The 16,132-nt window shown below is 41.0% G+C and overlaps 2 protein-coding genes across 2 annotated transcripts in view; one reads left to right on the top strand and one right to left on the bottom strand.

Annotated features, from left to right (window-relative positions):
- LOC135221083 (insulin-degrading enzyme-like) overlaps positions 1-16,132 on the bottom strand; it is a 61,399-nt gene that overhangs the window by 11,721 nt on the left and 33,546 nt on the right.
- LOC135221082 (insulin-degrading enzyme-like) lies at positions 633-14,822 on the top strand. Its single transcript, XM_064258871.1, has 8 exons — positions 633-862; positions 3,331-3,531; positions 4,113-4,254; positions 4,608-4,711; positions 4,878-5,073; positions 13,628-13,740; positions 14,184-14,328; positions 14,562-14,822. The coding sequence occupies exons 3-8, from the start codon at positions 4,186-4,188 to the stop codon at positions 14,805-14,807; spliced, it is 873 nt and encodes a 290-aa protein (XP_064114941.1). The 5' UTR covers positions 633-862; positions 3,331-3,531; positions 4,113-4,185; the 3' UTR covers positions 14,808-14,822.

The raw sequence follows: 16,132 nt of genomic DNA, 5'->3' as shown, positions 1-16,132 counted from the left end.
CCTGCAGGCAGACAAAGATCCCGCTATGAATCACCACTTCCTTGGACTTGACCGAAGTGGGCTGACAGGTGGATGTCCTCTGCTGTCTTGGGGTCTGTGATGAACCCATGGAATAATAGGGCTACCAACTGGGGGTTGATTTCTGCATAGAAAAGTTTTGATGTGCCCTTGTTCAGCATCTCTGCTCTGGTTCCCATCAATATCAGCTTCTGTGAAAGCTTCATAAAATTCTTTTCAAGGAAATAGATAGGGAGATTCTGGCAAAGTTTTGTTAACAGCATTCCTGTTGCACAAACTCTGAAAAGGCTCATTGTTAACCTGTTGGTCAATAGGGAGCATTTATGAACAGTTACTCTTCTGTCTGGAAGAATAAAGGCAGTTTATGTGAGGACATTTGAGATTGTAAATACTATTGGTGCAATATGATTGATTGGCATTGTGATGATCATATTAATTTTTAAATGTTTAGTTGGGCTTTGATGATTGGCTGTAGATATGCTGTACCCAATGCTTCTTGATAGGTTATCCAAGAACTCTCCTTCATGACAAGCTTAAGTTTTGCTTTCAAGACTTGGTTTTCTGTTGTGTTATGGTATGTTGTCATACCTAACTTTATATTGTTTTAAATGCTTAAGGTATTGTTTTATTTTTTTTCACAGAAAGTTTAGATGAACTGCAAGGCATGGTGATTGATCTTTTCTCTGGGGTTGTAAATAAGAATGTCACAGTACCAGAGTGGACAACGCACCCTTTTGGCCCAGATCAGTGTCGGAAGTTAGGCCATGTTGTGCCTGTTAAAGACATCAGAAATCTTTACATCACATTCCCTATACCAGACCTACATCCTCATTACAAAACTGCAGTAAGTTATCTGATAATTGTAATGATATTCCGGGGAGTAAAGATTTTACAAGATGTTTAGGCTCTGTATTCAAATTGTATGCAGTCTTATTGATTCATACACTATCTGATGCTTTACTGATCGTGTTAACATTGACAGTAATCTTCAATAAACCACTAACTATCATGTACAGCCCTTAAGGGAGCCGGCCGGAACCCCTATATATGGTGGTATAGGGCGAAAAATGCAAAGTCATGAAAAAATTCATGGAGCTTCATATGGCAATTGAGAATACGTATACGCTATTTTGTCAAAAAATTCCTCTTACTTTTGTAGTTACAGGGTAATTAGTAAACATAACTCAATAAGCCTAAAACATTCATCTGTACAAGAAAATGCAATATTTCTTCTGTTATCGTAAATTTGAATAATTATTGGCAAAGAAATTGTGAGAAATGGCATCTGTAGAGATTCCGTGGCTTGCAGAAGCGAGTTACTGCGAGTATCTGGTTCAATCATGAATCAGTTGGACCATAGACTTCAAGTAGATTACACGTTCGAGTTTCACCTCGTGACATTCACTTGCATTTACGTATGTTTATGTATGTTTCGGCAAGAAGTTCATCATGGCAATGAGGAAAAGACAAGGAAAACATCTCGCTAACATACAGACGAAGGAAAATCGCTCAAGTATTATTACAGAATATCGTAATATACGCGTAGTTAGTGAAGAGAGAGGGGAGGGTCGCCTAGTAACGCCCCCTTCTTGCCTGACAGCACACGTCACACTGTGCCCAAGGCTACCATCTTTGAGCAAAGAGATCTTCATTTATGATAAATAACATAGTTTTGGTTTTTTAATACCCAAAGTGGAATATGAAATTCATAATAATCATGATTTATTAAATTGTCTTTGTAAAAAGAGTACACCTTCGAGGTTCACCCCTGACATTCTCTTGCATTTACGTTTGTTTATCTTTGTTTCGGCAAGAATGTCATCATGCCAAAGAGGAAAATACAAGGAAAACATCTCGCGCTAACATACAGAAGAAAATTCGCTGTAATAAGCCGAGTTAGTGAAGGGGAGAGAGGGGGTTACGTAGGAAGGAGTGCCCCATCTTGCCTCAAGCAGTGCCCCAGGCTACGATATATGAGCAAAGGGATCATCATTTATGATTAAATTATGATAAATAAAATAGTTTTTGTTTATTAATACACAAAAAAGAAATATACATTCATAATAATCATTATTTATTAACTTTGTCTTTATAGAAATACGAAGGAAAACTTTGAACGCCCGTATCTCAAAACTATACTTATTGACCTTCAAAATCTATCTCCTCACTTAGTTTTAAAGCTATAACATTGGAATTGGTATATAACTCAGAAAGACATTATAGAACAATCAAATAGAGACCTTTTTTCCAATTTTTGTTTCGTCTTTTTTTTTTATAAATTTTTTTCTCGTGATTTATAGGGGTTATTTTTTTACCATATTGAAAAATTCATATCTAGCAAAAAAATGACCTTTAGAAAAAAAACTCTCCATTTGATTGGAGGTCTACATCAGGTCTATATATGGTAGTAATCCCAGGTCTTAATATTAAATATCAAGGAAGGAGATAGAATTTGAAAAAGGGTTATTTTCGGGATAAATTGCCCTGGCGTCACAAAACCAAAGGTCAGAGGCGAAAATCATATGCGGTTTGGAGATGTCCGAAGTCACCTTATTAAGTGGTATGAATATCAAAGTCCTGTCGTTAAAATACGGCATTAGCCGGCCGGCCCCCTTAAGTTTTATTTATTATCAATAAATCACTAGCTATCATGTACAGCCCTTATTTTTTCAAGTTAAATGTGTCATCTTCCTTGTTGAATTTAGACATTCTGTATTCATAAAAAATGTTTCTACTATAAGTAATGATGTAACTTGCTAATGAAGTTATAGTATATGTATCATCTTTGTGTAATTTGAGTTATTCATGTGATGTTATTATAGCCTACTTATTTTGGAGTTATTCATGTGATGTTATTATAGCCTACTTATTTTGGTTTATATTCCTCGCTTGAAATTCAAATAAAAGAAGATCATCTGAAATCCTTTATCAGGTTTGCAAGGCATTGTTGTGAATCTCTAACATTTTACTTAAGTCTCTCATACTCCACAGTAAAAAAATGTTCTCAAATGATAAGTTGTGCTCTTAGAAAGAAATAATTTTAGATGGGTTTGCCAAAATCTGTCGTTTCTTTGCCATTTGATACTGAAATGTCTTTGTGATGAAACTAACTTTCTTAGAAGGCTATGTCAATCTTATTATCATATAGATAATGGCGCTGATTATTTCCTGTGTCATTATATGGTGGCCATCATCATCTCAGTGGTTTTATGTGTAACTCATTGTAGGGTTAGAATTATGGGGTGTTTTCTTTGATCATATCATATACATTTTCTGTTTGAATTTAGTGATGTTATTTGTATCGTTTTTCAGCCTGGTCATTATCTGGGCCACCTGATTGGTCACGAAGGTCCTGGTTCATTACTTTCTTACCTGAAGGGCTGTGGTTGGGTTAATTCTTTAGTTGGCGGACAGAAGTCAGGAGCAAAAGGTTTTGCATTCTTTGTAGTGAATGTGGACTTAACAGAGGAAGGCATTGAGCATGTAGAGGACATAGTCACAGCTGTGTTTCAGGTAAAGTATTGTGTTGCCTTGAAATTTATTGTTTTTTGTTATACTTGTGCTGAAAATGGAACAGTTTTTTGAGAATCCAGTATATTTGACAGATAGTTAGGAATAAATCAGAAGGAAAGGATGTAAGATGAAAGACTAAAACTAGTGCTGTTGGAAACTGGCAGTAAAGAATTATTATTACTGCCTTTACTTTACTTGAGGCATCTTTGTCTATGTAGAAAACAATTATTTCTTTAAACAATATCCTTAAACTAAGTACAGTGTGGAAAATCCCAGGATACTTAAACTGGATTTGACTTGGGCAAAGTTTTGTCCTTTCTTCCTGTACATTTTTCATTTCCTGTTTCCTGATACATGGTTAATTTTTGTTTTTCCCCATTTACTTTTGCTTGGTTTCCATCTTCATCGTATTCCACTTACTCATTATTCCCTTTCCTGTTTCACTTATACCTTTATTAGAAAGCTGAACCACTTCATAAAAGTAGTCAATAGATACATGTAGATAAAAGAGGCAGCACTGTACATACTTCAGATTTAAGATACATGATTGATGCATAAATGTTTCTTTTTTTCATTTACAGTATTTGAATTTACTGAAGAATCAAGGACCTCAAGAATGGGTTTTTAAGTAATGAATGCAGAGACTTGAGTGCAATGAACTTCCGATTCAAAGATAAAGAACGTCCTCAGTCCTATGTTTGTGGGTTGGCAGAGCAGCTCCATGTATGTGGTAAAAAATAATGCATGATAGGTTAAAGTGACCTAAATCTTTTATACTTGTAATATCATAATTAGCTTTGTTCACTCTGATGTACATTGATGAACCTATTATATTTGAAAATATGGGAACAGGTAGAGGTGCCATCAGAAATAGTAGCAGTGAAGCTTTTAAATATAAAGCTGTAAATCAGTATAGACAAAGGAAAGCTATTAACAAGAAGAGTAGGTAATAGAGCCTTATGCTAGACTGTCAAATTCATTCCAAATCATACCAAGAGGGTAATACTAATAACATTACATATTAAACTGATGGTGGTGGTGGTCTGTTTGTTGATGTATATTTGCATCTTTTGCAGTACTATCCCTTGAAAGAGGTGTTGTGTGGTGGCTATCTTCTGTCTGAGTATAAACCAGAATTGATTGAAAAAGTTCTTGATTGCCTCACTCCTAGTAATATTAGGTAAGTCTTGGTGAGATATTTTTCCTTGATGTTTTCAATATTTTTCTTACTTATCCATTCTGCCAGGTATTACCACTATCACAATAGTATTATGAATAATTTGGTGGATAAAATTGTCTATTTTCTTTGTAAATCTATTTTTTTGGCATAATATCTCTTTTGACAGGATTGCTGTGGTTGGCAAGGTGTTGGCAGATAAAGTAACGGAAAAGGAGAAATGGTATGGAACTGAATATAAGATGGATAATCTTTCTAAAGAGCAGTTGGATCTCTGGGAATCTGCTGGCTCTAATGATCTTCTTCACCTTCCTAACAAGAATGAGTTTGTTCCATCATCATTTGATTTGTTGAAGGAAGAAAAGGTATGACCAAATTATTTCCAGTAAAGTGTTATGGTGGTGCTTTATTTTTAGAAAATTTTTTATTGGCATTATGCATCACAAGTACTACATATTTTGACCCCTTGTAACCATCATTATCAGTGTTTTCTTTTGAGTTTCCATTAGTGTTTTGTACAAGTTTATTTCATTATTAAATGTGTTTTTACTGGTCTTTTGCCTTTTAATTGCTACTCTGTTCAGAAAATGTGTTCAAGTTTGAATTTAATGTATGGATTACATATGCGTAAAAAGAAAAAAGAATCAGTTTGAGAGAAAGTGTTTAGACAGCATATTTCACCCTAGATAATTAAATTGAAATATGCCAGTTGATAGAACATTAAGTCTCACTATTAATTTAGGGTCCATTTCGAAAGACAAATTTCTTGGTAATTAATCAGTTTAAGGTATTGTTGAGATTTTTTACTCATATTAAATTGGACATGAAAGGTAATCCAGACTTAAGACAAGCTTCACTTGTCCATCTACATCTTGGGACAAATTGTTTGTACAAGCCCTGTTAGAATTTAGAAATGTACCCGAGTCTTGTAAAGTTATTTAATAAAAATATTTTTTGTTCACAATAAATTTTCATTTGATATGTGACTATAGTTGATATTAGTATTTTGTATTTTTTATCTTTAAGGAATGGGTTTTACGTGTAACCAAATCTCTAATGAGTTTATTTTAGGGCCCGCCAAATAAGTTTTGTTTCCTTTCTTTTGGTTAAACTAACACTTTGGTTTTGTTCATACACAAATTATCATTTTATGACAGATGCTTTTATGCCAGTTATATGTGAAGTTCCAGTAAATTTTTTTATAGTTTCATCAGACCAATGAGTTAATTGTCTCTTATTGTGCAATTTAATGTAGCTTACATTAGCAGACCACATATTTCATTGTACTGTATAAGACTGCATATTTTTTATATGCGGCATAATCAGAAAAAGATATTTCTTGTGATTACCTAAAATATTATGGACAGCAAATGGCAAGTATTGAGCTCAAATCTCTCTCAAAATTTGTTGACTGATCTCCATATTGTGTTAAATCCAATTATGAAGATTTTATGAAGTAGTTGTTCGTTAAATAGCGGTGACGTGGGTGCATGGTCCTTGACCAGTTTTCACCTGATATACACACGCATTGCCAGATCTGACTAGATTCCTTGCTTTTCATCTGCGATTTAACCGGATCCAGCTAGGCGCTAGAAAATTATCCTATTGTTAAGACCAAAGGTTTGTAGCTATGAAAAATACAAATTGTCTTAGAAAATTTGTAATTTTTGTACATGAACTTCCCTGCCAGATATATACTTAGCTATAGTCTCCGACGTTCCGACAGAATTTCAAATCTCGCGGCACACGCGACAGGTAGGTCAGGTGGTCTACCTTACCCGCCGCTGGGTGGCGGGCGTATGAACCAATCTATCTCTCCAGCCAGATTTTTTTCTGTCGCTGAAGCGATAACAACTGTTGTCGTTTCTTCCGATATATTCTTCATTTCTCGCTTGCCTGGAGTGATTTGAACATTTTGGTGACGTATTCGCTCTATGTTGGCTTGGCATACGCTGATTGTGGACCGTTATTGACTTTGCGCTGGATTTTCCTGTAGAATGTCTGATTTTGATTCTGTTTCCAAAACTCCGGTTTTGTTTAGAGTATGTGTGACCGATGGATGTAAGGTGAGGTTACCGAAAGCTGCGGTGGACCCTCACACTTTCTGTGTTAAATGTAGGGGGAATGAATGTTCGTTTAGTAACCCGTGTCAAGAGTGTGAGGTTTTGAACGAAGATGAATATAAGGCTCTTTCTTCTTATATTAGGAAACTTGAAAGGGATAGGGTACGTAAAGCTTCTTCAAGGAGCTCGAGCAGGTCGAGAATGAGTGAGAATGAAACTAACATTAATGTAGTTTTAGAACCTTCCTCCCAGGTCTCAGCTCCTGCTCCCCGCACCGAAGCCGTAGATTCGTCTTCGGAGGCGGCGGCCTCAAAAGCTTCCTTGTGTTCTAAGGAAGACAAGAATCTTCGTACTGAGCAAGGTAAGAGTGTCAGTGATGATAAGTGCAGTGTACCCAGTGATGTGGAGGGTGCGTCTGACGGCTCCTTAGTGCCTCCAGGCCTAGACCTCTTCCAGACTCCCAGTTCCAGTGGAGGAGGAAAGTCGAAAGCCGCAGGAGGGCTAGGGAGAGCCCCCACCGGTCAGGCGTCCCCTCGGCAGATCCTGAAGTTCGCTCCCAGGCTGCCTTGGATCGTAAGAAGAAGAATATTCTTCGCCAGTGTTTTTCGTCATCCTCTTCTCCTTCGCCGAAGCGTGGGTGGAGCTCTAAGGAGGCGTCACGCCCGTTGAAGAGGGCTGCGGAGGCTCCCTTCAGTACGTTAGCGTCCAGCCCAGAAGACTTTTCTGATGTAGCTTCCTTGCAAGCAAAGAAGCCTAGGAGATCCGGTGATCGCCCTCCTTCTCCCGCGCCTCGCGCTGAGCTTGCTTCGGAAGAAGATCCTGGGGGGACTCCTTCTCGAGTACTAGCGGGCCTACAAGCTCAGATCACAGCCTTGGCGGACTCCTTGGCATCGAGATCGCGTAGAAGGAAGGATTTGTCTCTCCCGATCAAGAGATCGAGGCGCGTTTCGTCGGAAGAGCGCTCTCCTTGTAATCGGCGTTCTCCTTCTTTTGAGGATTCTTCTACTCATCGTAACATTTCACGAGAGGAACACCACTCCCGCTCGGAGGTGTCGAGACGCCATTCGACGGATAGGCGCTCCTTGGACTATGAAGATATTTCCTCAAATCGGATTCCTGCCTCGGGTAGACGCTCAGCCCCTTCTGTTTCTCCTTCTAGAGTTCGTGCAAGAAGAGAGAGTCGCTCAGGTCATAGAAGACTTGGTTCGTCGTCTCCGTCTCTTCTTTCTTCTCCTCGTCTTCTCAGAGAACCTAGGGAATGCCCTTCTGAAAGTAGGCGCACTTCTCCTTCCGACTACTGTAGTCGGGCGTCGGATAACGTGACTGGTAGGTGCTCATCGCACGGAGTTCGCTCCTCCCCTGTAAGACATCAAGAGTCTAGTAGGAGCCCTGCTCCTGGTAAGCGTCATTCGTTTAGTAGCTGTTCTCCTGGAGAAAGACACCTTGATCCTCGTTTGCTTCGTTCTCCTAGTAGGCGCTCTTCGTTCTCGAGACTCCCTACTCCTGATCGGTCTCCTCTTGCTAGAAGTCAAGAACGCCTCAAGCGCCCTGATTCTGTTAGGCGCTCGGAGCCTTACAGACGTCTCCCCTTGGTAAGGACCAAGATCTCGCAGAACGCCCTGTTTCGTTTAAGCGCTCGGAGCGTAGCAGCCGCTCTCCGCTTCGTAGGCATCAAGAGCCTCTAAAGCGCCCTGCTCCTGAAAGGCGCCCTATTTTTAGCAACGTTTCGCCGCTTGGTAGGCGCCAGGATTCCACTAAGCGCCCTGTGACAGATAGGCGCTCGGCGCCTAGTAGCCGCTCTCTCACGATCGGCGACAGGATCTTAGCAGGCGCTCTCCCTCTCGTAGGTTCCCTAGGGATAGACGTGGTCTTTCTAGAGAATGCGAGTTTAGACAAGAATTTTCGGATAAGCGTCCTTCTTTTACAACTCGTCGTTCTCCTGTACGCCTTTCTACTTTGGAATCTTCTCCTCATTCAAGACGTTTGTCTCCTTCATCGCACTGTACCCCAGCTAGGAAATCATCTAAGGATTCTCATAAGGATCCTCATCCCCGTTCTCCTCCTCAAGAAGACCAGGAAGCCTCTGAGGAAGAAACTAATACATCGGCAACAGTTTTCTTCGTACAAGAAGCTCACAGAACTTCTCCTTCAGGAGTTCGGAGAGTCTTTGAGCCCTACTGCTCCTCCTTCTCCACACTCGTTGTTCTCCACAGCGAAAGCAACGAAAGGATCTTCGTGTGTGAGAATGAAGCCGACTCTTTCTATGAAGAAAGCGCTCAAGAGTTTCGGTTCATGGATGCGTACTAAAGAGGAAGCGGGGAAAACAATGTTTGCCTTCCCTCCGTCGAAGCTTTCAGGAAGGACAGGATTTTGGTATGAGACAGGAGAACCCTTGGGACTGGGCCTTCCGTCTTCAGCTGACGCAGATTTTTCGGCACTAGTAGACGCCACTAGAAGATCAGCTTTGAATTCGGCCAGAACTACGTGGGCAATGAATGAAATGGATCACATTCTAAAAGGCATTTTTAGAGTCTTGGAAGTTTTCAACTTTCTCGATTGGTCCCTCGGAGTCCTAGCCAAGAAAACTCAAGGACCGGACACGTTTTCTCCGGAGGATTTGAATTGTGTCTTATCCTGTATGGATAAATCGGTGAGAGATGGGGCCAGCGAAATAGCTTCACTGTTTGGAGCAGGGGTCTTGAAGAAAAGATCAGTATTTTGCTCATTTTTAACAAAGTCGGTCTCACATGCTCAGAGATCGTCTTTGCTTTTTGCCCCTCTCTCTACACAGCTGTTTCCTAAACACCTGGTTCAAGACATTTCGAAGGCTCTCTCTGCCAAAGCTACGCAGGACCTTCTAGCACAGTCTGCAAGGAAGCCGCGCCCTACCTTCCAGACTAAGACAAAGAAAGCTAAGCCGACCTCTCAGGAACCCTTTCGAGGGGCATCTACCTCTAGATCCTCTTCGTTCAGAGGTCGGAAACCAAACAGAAGAGGGAGGACTTTTACGAAGTCAATCAAACCTCCCAAGTAAGACTCAAGTCCTTCAGACAACTGTAGGCGCCAGGCTTTTACAGTTTGCAGAAGTCTGGGCCCAGAAAGACGCAGATGCCTGGACCTGTCAATTTTGAGGAAGGGCTATCTAATCCCGTTCTCTTCGAGCCTCCCTTGACGAATACCCCGAGGGAGTTGACGGCCAGATTAACAGGGACCCCATCATGAATCAAGCCCTCCGAACTAGCGGTGTAGATCAGATGCTGGAAAAGGAGGCGATCGAACTAGTGGCAGATCATCTTTCGGCAGGCTTTTACAACCGCCTGTTCCTAGTTCCGAAATCCTCAGGGGGATGGAGACCGGTGTTGGATGTAAGCGCCCTGAACTTCTTCGTCGAAAAGAAGAAGTTCACGATGGAGACCACTGCCTCGGTGTTAGCAGCACTCCGTCCAGGGGACTGGATGGTGTCCTTGGACTTACAGGACGCTTACTTCCACGTACCAATCCATCCTTCCTCGAGGAAGTTTCTAAGATTCATGATGGGGGGAAGAATCTTCCAATTCAGGGCCCTGTGTTTTGGCCTCTCCACGGCCCCCCAAGTCTTTACGGCCATCATGAGGAATGTGGCACAATGGCTTCACCTGGAAGGGGTGAGGATTTCGCTCTATCTCGACGATTGGCTTATAAGGGCCAATTCCAGAGATCGTTGTCTGAAGGACTTGAAGAAAACCCTGGATTTGACTTATTCCTTAGGACTTCTGGTCAATCTGCAGAAGTCAAGTCTGATTCCCGCTCAAGAGTGCGTTTATCTGGGGATCCAGATGAACTCTCTGAGTTTTCGGGCTTTTCCGTCACAGGAGAGGATAGCCCGGGACTCGAAAAAGTAACAACCTTCTTAGGGAAAGAAGTATGCACAGTGAGGGAGTGGATGAGTCTGCTGGGGACGCTCTCCTCACTGGAGCAATTTGTTTCCCTAGGAAGGTTGCACCTGAGACCGCTCCAATTCTTTTCTTCATCGGAATTGGAGTCGTCCTTCTCAGGATTTGAAGTTCTCCCTGTCAATTACTCTTCAAATCAAGAAGGAGTTAGCATGGTGGGCGGATCCGACAAGTTCTCGCAGGGACTGCCTCTTCAATCCCAGAAACCCAGCCTGGTGTTGTTCTCCGATGCGTCGGAAACAGGTTGGGGGGCGACTCTGGGAACCAAGGAGGTGTCAGGAACCTGGATGGGGGACCAGTCTTCCTGGCACATCAACAGGAAAGAACTAATAGCCGTGGGCTTGCTCTGAAGGAGTTCGAGTCAGATGTGACAGGAGCAGTTGTGCAAATAAACTCGGACAACACCACGGCTCTGGCATACATCAGGAAACAGGGGGGACGCATTCCTTCTCTCTGTACGAAACAGCAAGAGATCTTCTTCTGTGGACAGAAGAAAGGGGGATAAAACTTCTCACCAGATCGTACAGGGAGAAAGGAATGTAAGGGCAGATCTCCTCAGCAGGAAAGATCAGGTCCTTCCCACAGAGTGGACTCTGCACCAAGATGTTTGCCAGAGCCTTTGGAAGTTGTGGGGCAGGCCTCTCTTAGACCTGTTTGCAACTGCAAAGAACAAAAGACTGGATCTGTATTGCTCTCCCATCTCGGATCCAGGAGCAATAGGGATAGACGCTCTCCTACTCGATTGGAAAGGACTCGATGTATACGCGTTTCCCCCCTTCAAGATTCTGGGTTGACTTTAAAAAGTTCGCAGAGTCAGATTCCGCGAGGATGACTTTTGATAGCTCCCTTTTGGCCAGCACAAGATTGGTTCACAGAGGTGCTGGAATGGCTAGTGGATTTTCCAAGATCGCTTCCTCTAAGGAGCGATCTACTCAGACAGCCCCACTTCGACAGGTACCACAAAAACCTCCCCGCTCTCAGTCTGACTGGCTTCAGACTGTCCAGAAACTGGTCAGAGCGAAAGGCTTTTCGTCAGCAGCTGCTAAGGCAATCGCTAGAGCGAGGAGGTCTTCCACATTACGAGTGTACCAATCGAAGTGGGATGTCTTCAGAAGATGGTGCAAGAGGAATAACGTTTCCTCTTCCAGTACCTCTGTGAATCAAATTGCAGACTTCTTTTTATTCTTAAGACAAGAATGTGGCTTGGTCGTTTCGACGATTAAAGGCTATCGTAGTATGTTGGCGATGTCTTCAGGCACAGGGGCCTCAACTTATCGGAAGATAAGGACCTACAGGACCTTATTAGGTCGTTTAATACAACGAAAATGCAGTATCCTAAGACACTAGCTGGAATTTGGATGTAGTCCTTCAATTCCTTGGGTCCTATAGGTTTGAACCACCCTAATTCAGCCTCATTCAGAGACCTTACCAGGAAGACTCTGTTTTTGATGGCTCTAGCTTCCGCCAGAAGAGTGAGTGAGCTTCAGGCGATTGATGGTAATGTGGGTTTTAAGGAGGACTCTCTCATTTGCTCTTTCCTTCCTGGTTTTCTTGCAAAGAATGAGAACCCATCAAGTCCATGGCCCAAGAACTTCGAGATTCGTGGGTTATCTTCTTGGTAGGAGAAGAACCCGAGAGAACTCTTTGCCCAGTGAGAATGGTGAAATACTACCTTAGAAGAAAAGAGCAACTGAAAGCCAACCGAGAGGTCCTGTGGTGTGTTCAGTAAAAGACCCTACTCGTCCATTGTCGAAGAACGCATTGTCCTTCTTCTTGAGAAGCCTCATCAAAGAAGCACACGGATCCTGCAGAGAAGAACATCTTAGGCTTCTTAAAGTGAAAAGCACACGAGTAAGAGCCATAGCAACTTCTCTTGCTTTCAACAAGAATATGTCCGTGCGAAATCTGATGGAGACAACATTCTGGAGATGTCAGTCAGTGTTCGCGAACCACTACTTACGTGATGTGAGAATCACTTACGAAAAATGCTTGTCGCCTTGGGCCCGTACGTATCTGCGGATTCAGTGCTGGGGCAGGGAGCTGGAACTCATCCTGTTTAGTAGTATAAATTTTTCCCCCTTGTATTTGTTGTTGTTGGGTTGCCTTAAAGAGGATGCATGAAGGCATCTCTTTAGGTCGTAATACTAATCTTTAGTAGTTTGGTTAGGTGGTCTGATGAGTGTGGCTCCTTGCAGTAGTAGTGGTTAGGACCTGTTAAGATAGGGACGAACTCCCTTTAACAGGATCCGACTTGGATTCTACCACACAAAGGGATCACATATCCCAGTGGTAGATCCGAGAGTCTTTCAGCATCAGTCACGTCCTAGCTGTAGCTCTCCAGGCAACGCAGACTCAGAGATAATATCAATGAAGTCTTCTGCCTGAACAGGTAAGAACCAAGGTTATTTATATCCTACAACATCAGTTGTTTCTTATCTCTCCTTATTACTTTAGCTGTCTCTTACCCTCCACCAAGGGTGCCAATCAGCTAAGTATATATCTGGCAGGGAAGTTCATGTACAAAAATGATATTGTTAAACTACAATAAAGTTTTGTACATACTTACCTGGCAGATATATACGTCTAATGGCCCACCCAGCCTCCCCTCAGGAGACAGGTGAAAGAGAAAAAATCTGGCTGGAGAGATAGATTGGTTCATACGCCCGCCACCCAGCGGCGGGTAAGGTAGACCACCTGACCTACCTGTCGCGTGTGCCGCGAGATTTGAAATTCTGTCGGAACGTCGGAGACTATAGCTAAGTATATATCTGCCAGGTAAGTATGTACAAAACTTTATTGTAGTTTAACAATATCATTTTTCTATTAAAGTCAGTTTGGATAAACCATCTGTTATATATAATTAAGTTGCTATTGCAATATGTTAATTGTTTTATGTTTGTCTTATGCATATTTTTTTTGTACAGGGAATTAGCAGTTTACCAGAAATGGTTATGGAATGTCCTTTGGCAAGGTTATGGTACAAGCAAGATGACGAATTCAAATTGCCAAAAGCTGTTGTATATATGGAACTTTTTAGGTAACTTGGTTTGTTTCATTACATTCCCCCTTCTGAAATATCATGCCCGTGCTCATATTTGAATTTCTTTAGAACACCATATTATTTAAAATTTTGTCAGAAATTCCCAGCTTTTTGTGTGGTGGTTCTGGCAATTTTTCAGTCATCCATTTTTTATTACTTTTTCATTTTGTTTGCACCTCTCTTTTTATAACAAAAACTTCCACTTTCCTTCATTGAAAGACTCATAACTATATCTGTAATATTTGCTTGCTGCAGGTTTTGTTGTCACTATTTTTTATCTGTAACACTTGATCTAATTTGATATAAGCTTTCTGCATATGTAGAGAATCTGTGTCGTACAAGCATGAAAATATGGTATTTATATTACTCTTAAATGTGGTTTCGTCTTTGTCTTCAATCTATATGGTATAGTAGTCTGATATTTTTGTCTTGTTTTACAGTCCTTTGGCATACTTTGATCCACATCACACAAACCTGTTGCACATGTTTGCGCAGTTATTCCGGGATGCTCTAACAGAGTACACCTACGCTGCAGAACTAGCAGGACTCACATACTCCCTTTGCAACACAAAGAATGGTTTAACGGTAAATACGTAATTGAGAATTGTATTGTTCTGTTAGAAGAAAAATATTTCTGTTGTAATGAGAATGATTATAGTATTTTTTTATACTATCTCAATAGTGTTTAATCCCATAAACAAAAATATCTGAAATCTTTATAGTTAGACTTATTTTTATGGGATAGAAGCATCATCAAAAAATTGAATCTTACGGTCAGTAAGATTAACCTTAGAATAATATTGTTTGTAATTTTTCAGCTTTCAGTTAAAGGCTACAATGATAAGCTACATGTCTTGCTGGAAAAGATACTAGAGCGCATGACTTCTTTCGAAGTGGACCCAAAACGTTTTGAAATTCTTAAGGATGCTGTAAGTATATATACATCTTTGCAAGATAAGTCAGTGAAGATAGTTGCTGTCTGTATGGTTTTCCATTTAAAATTTATAGCGCATTTTAGATTTTGTCCATTTTTTCCTTTTTGGATACTGTATTCCTGTTGTTGATTTTTAGTCCTGCAGAATGTAATATCACATCTAATACATGTGTCATAATCTGCTGTTCAACCTTGGCTTGTTTAAATTTGTCTTTTATGGAGACATGAGATTGATTTGGTGCCTTTCCTCCACCCTCCAATCTACTTTCCTTGTATATACATACTCCGTAGGGGGGGTTAGTCTCGTCAATGCACCTCATGCGATGCAATGTAGGCATTACTTAAGGTTCTTTGCAGTGTCCCTTCGGCCCCTAGCTGCAACTTCTTTCATTCCTTTTATTGTACCTCCGTTCATATTTGCTTTCTTCCATCTTACTTTTCACCCTCTCCTAACAATTGATTCATAGTGCAACTGCGAGGCTTTCCTCCTGTTACATCTTTCCAACCTTTTCACTGTCAATTTCCGTTTCAGCGCTGAATGGCCTTAGTTGCCCCAGTGCTTGGCAGTATGCCAAAAATCTATGACATCTAATCAAACCTTGTATATACCTATTGTTCTCTTTCCACTTCAAGAATTTTATTGTGAAGGTGTCTATTTTTGGATTTTGTCCCCTAGGTTTAGCTGATAGGCAACTGTAGTTGAGGTGTCTATTATTTTTTTCACTTTTTCTATCCTCTGCAAGTAACGTAAGTCCTTAAATGCCTAGCATTCCCGCGTTCAGTTCTTCGAAATGAATATGCAAGTCTCCTACTTTTTTTGAGTTCCAGTTTCCTGAGTGTATTTATTGTGGATTCTTTTCTGATATGGACACATCTGTGAAGAGTAGTATCTCTGGTTCTGGAACTCCCACTAAAAGATCGTTTGTATTCTGCTGTCAGTCCAAGCCTGTTGATCACCTTTGTGACGAATTTTGAAAAATTCTTTGGTAGCATAAATATTAAGTATCTTATTAGGGTCTGTTACATCTTGGCTGGAGGATTTAGGTTCTTCTAAAACTTATGAATTCATTGGGTACACCTCTAACTTTTCTTAAGTTGGATGAAAAAGCGTCTGCTGTGTTTGCTTGTACACCAAGTTGAAAGTGTTATATTTCCAATTCTTACTTAATGATGTGGTGACCCAACTGATGACATAGTTGAATGAAAACTTGAAGATGGAGCTTTGTCACTAAAGATCCCTATAGTAATCAGTTATCCAGGTAACTTCTCAACCTGATGCCTATCCTGGGAGCTCAAGCTGCTACTAGAGCTAGAGGCCTGTTATTTAATATATATCTAATGTATCAAAATGTGGAAATGTGTCCTTCAGGTTCAGGGATGCCAGGAAACACCCTCTCGTATGGAGTAATGTATCAGAGCTATGGTTTCCATCTGGAAAGGAGTTTGCTGAACAAA

The sequence above is a fragment of the Macrobrachium nipponense genome, chromosome 2 (genome assembly GCF_015104395.2).
Source record: "Macrobrachium nipponense isolate FS-2020 chromosome 2, ASM1510439v2, whole genome shotgun sequence".
Taxonomy (NCBI): Eukaryota; Metazoa; Arthropoda; class Malacostraca; order Decapoda; family Palaemonidae; genus Macrobrachium; species Macrobrachium nipponense.
This window is presented reverse-complemented; position numbering and strand designations above follow the sequence as displayed.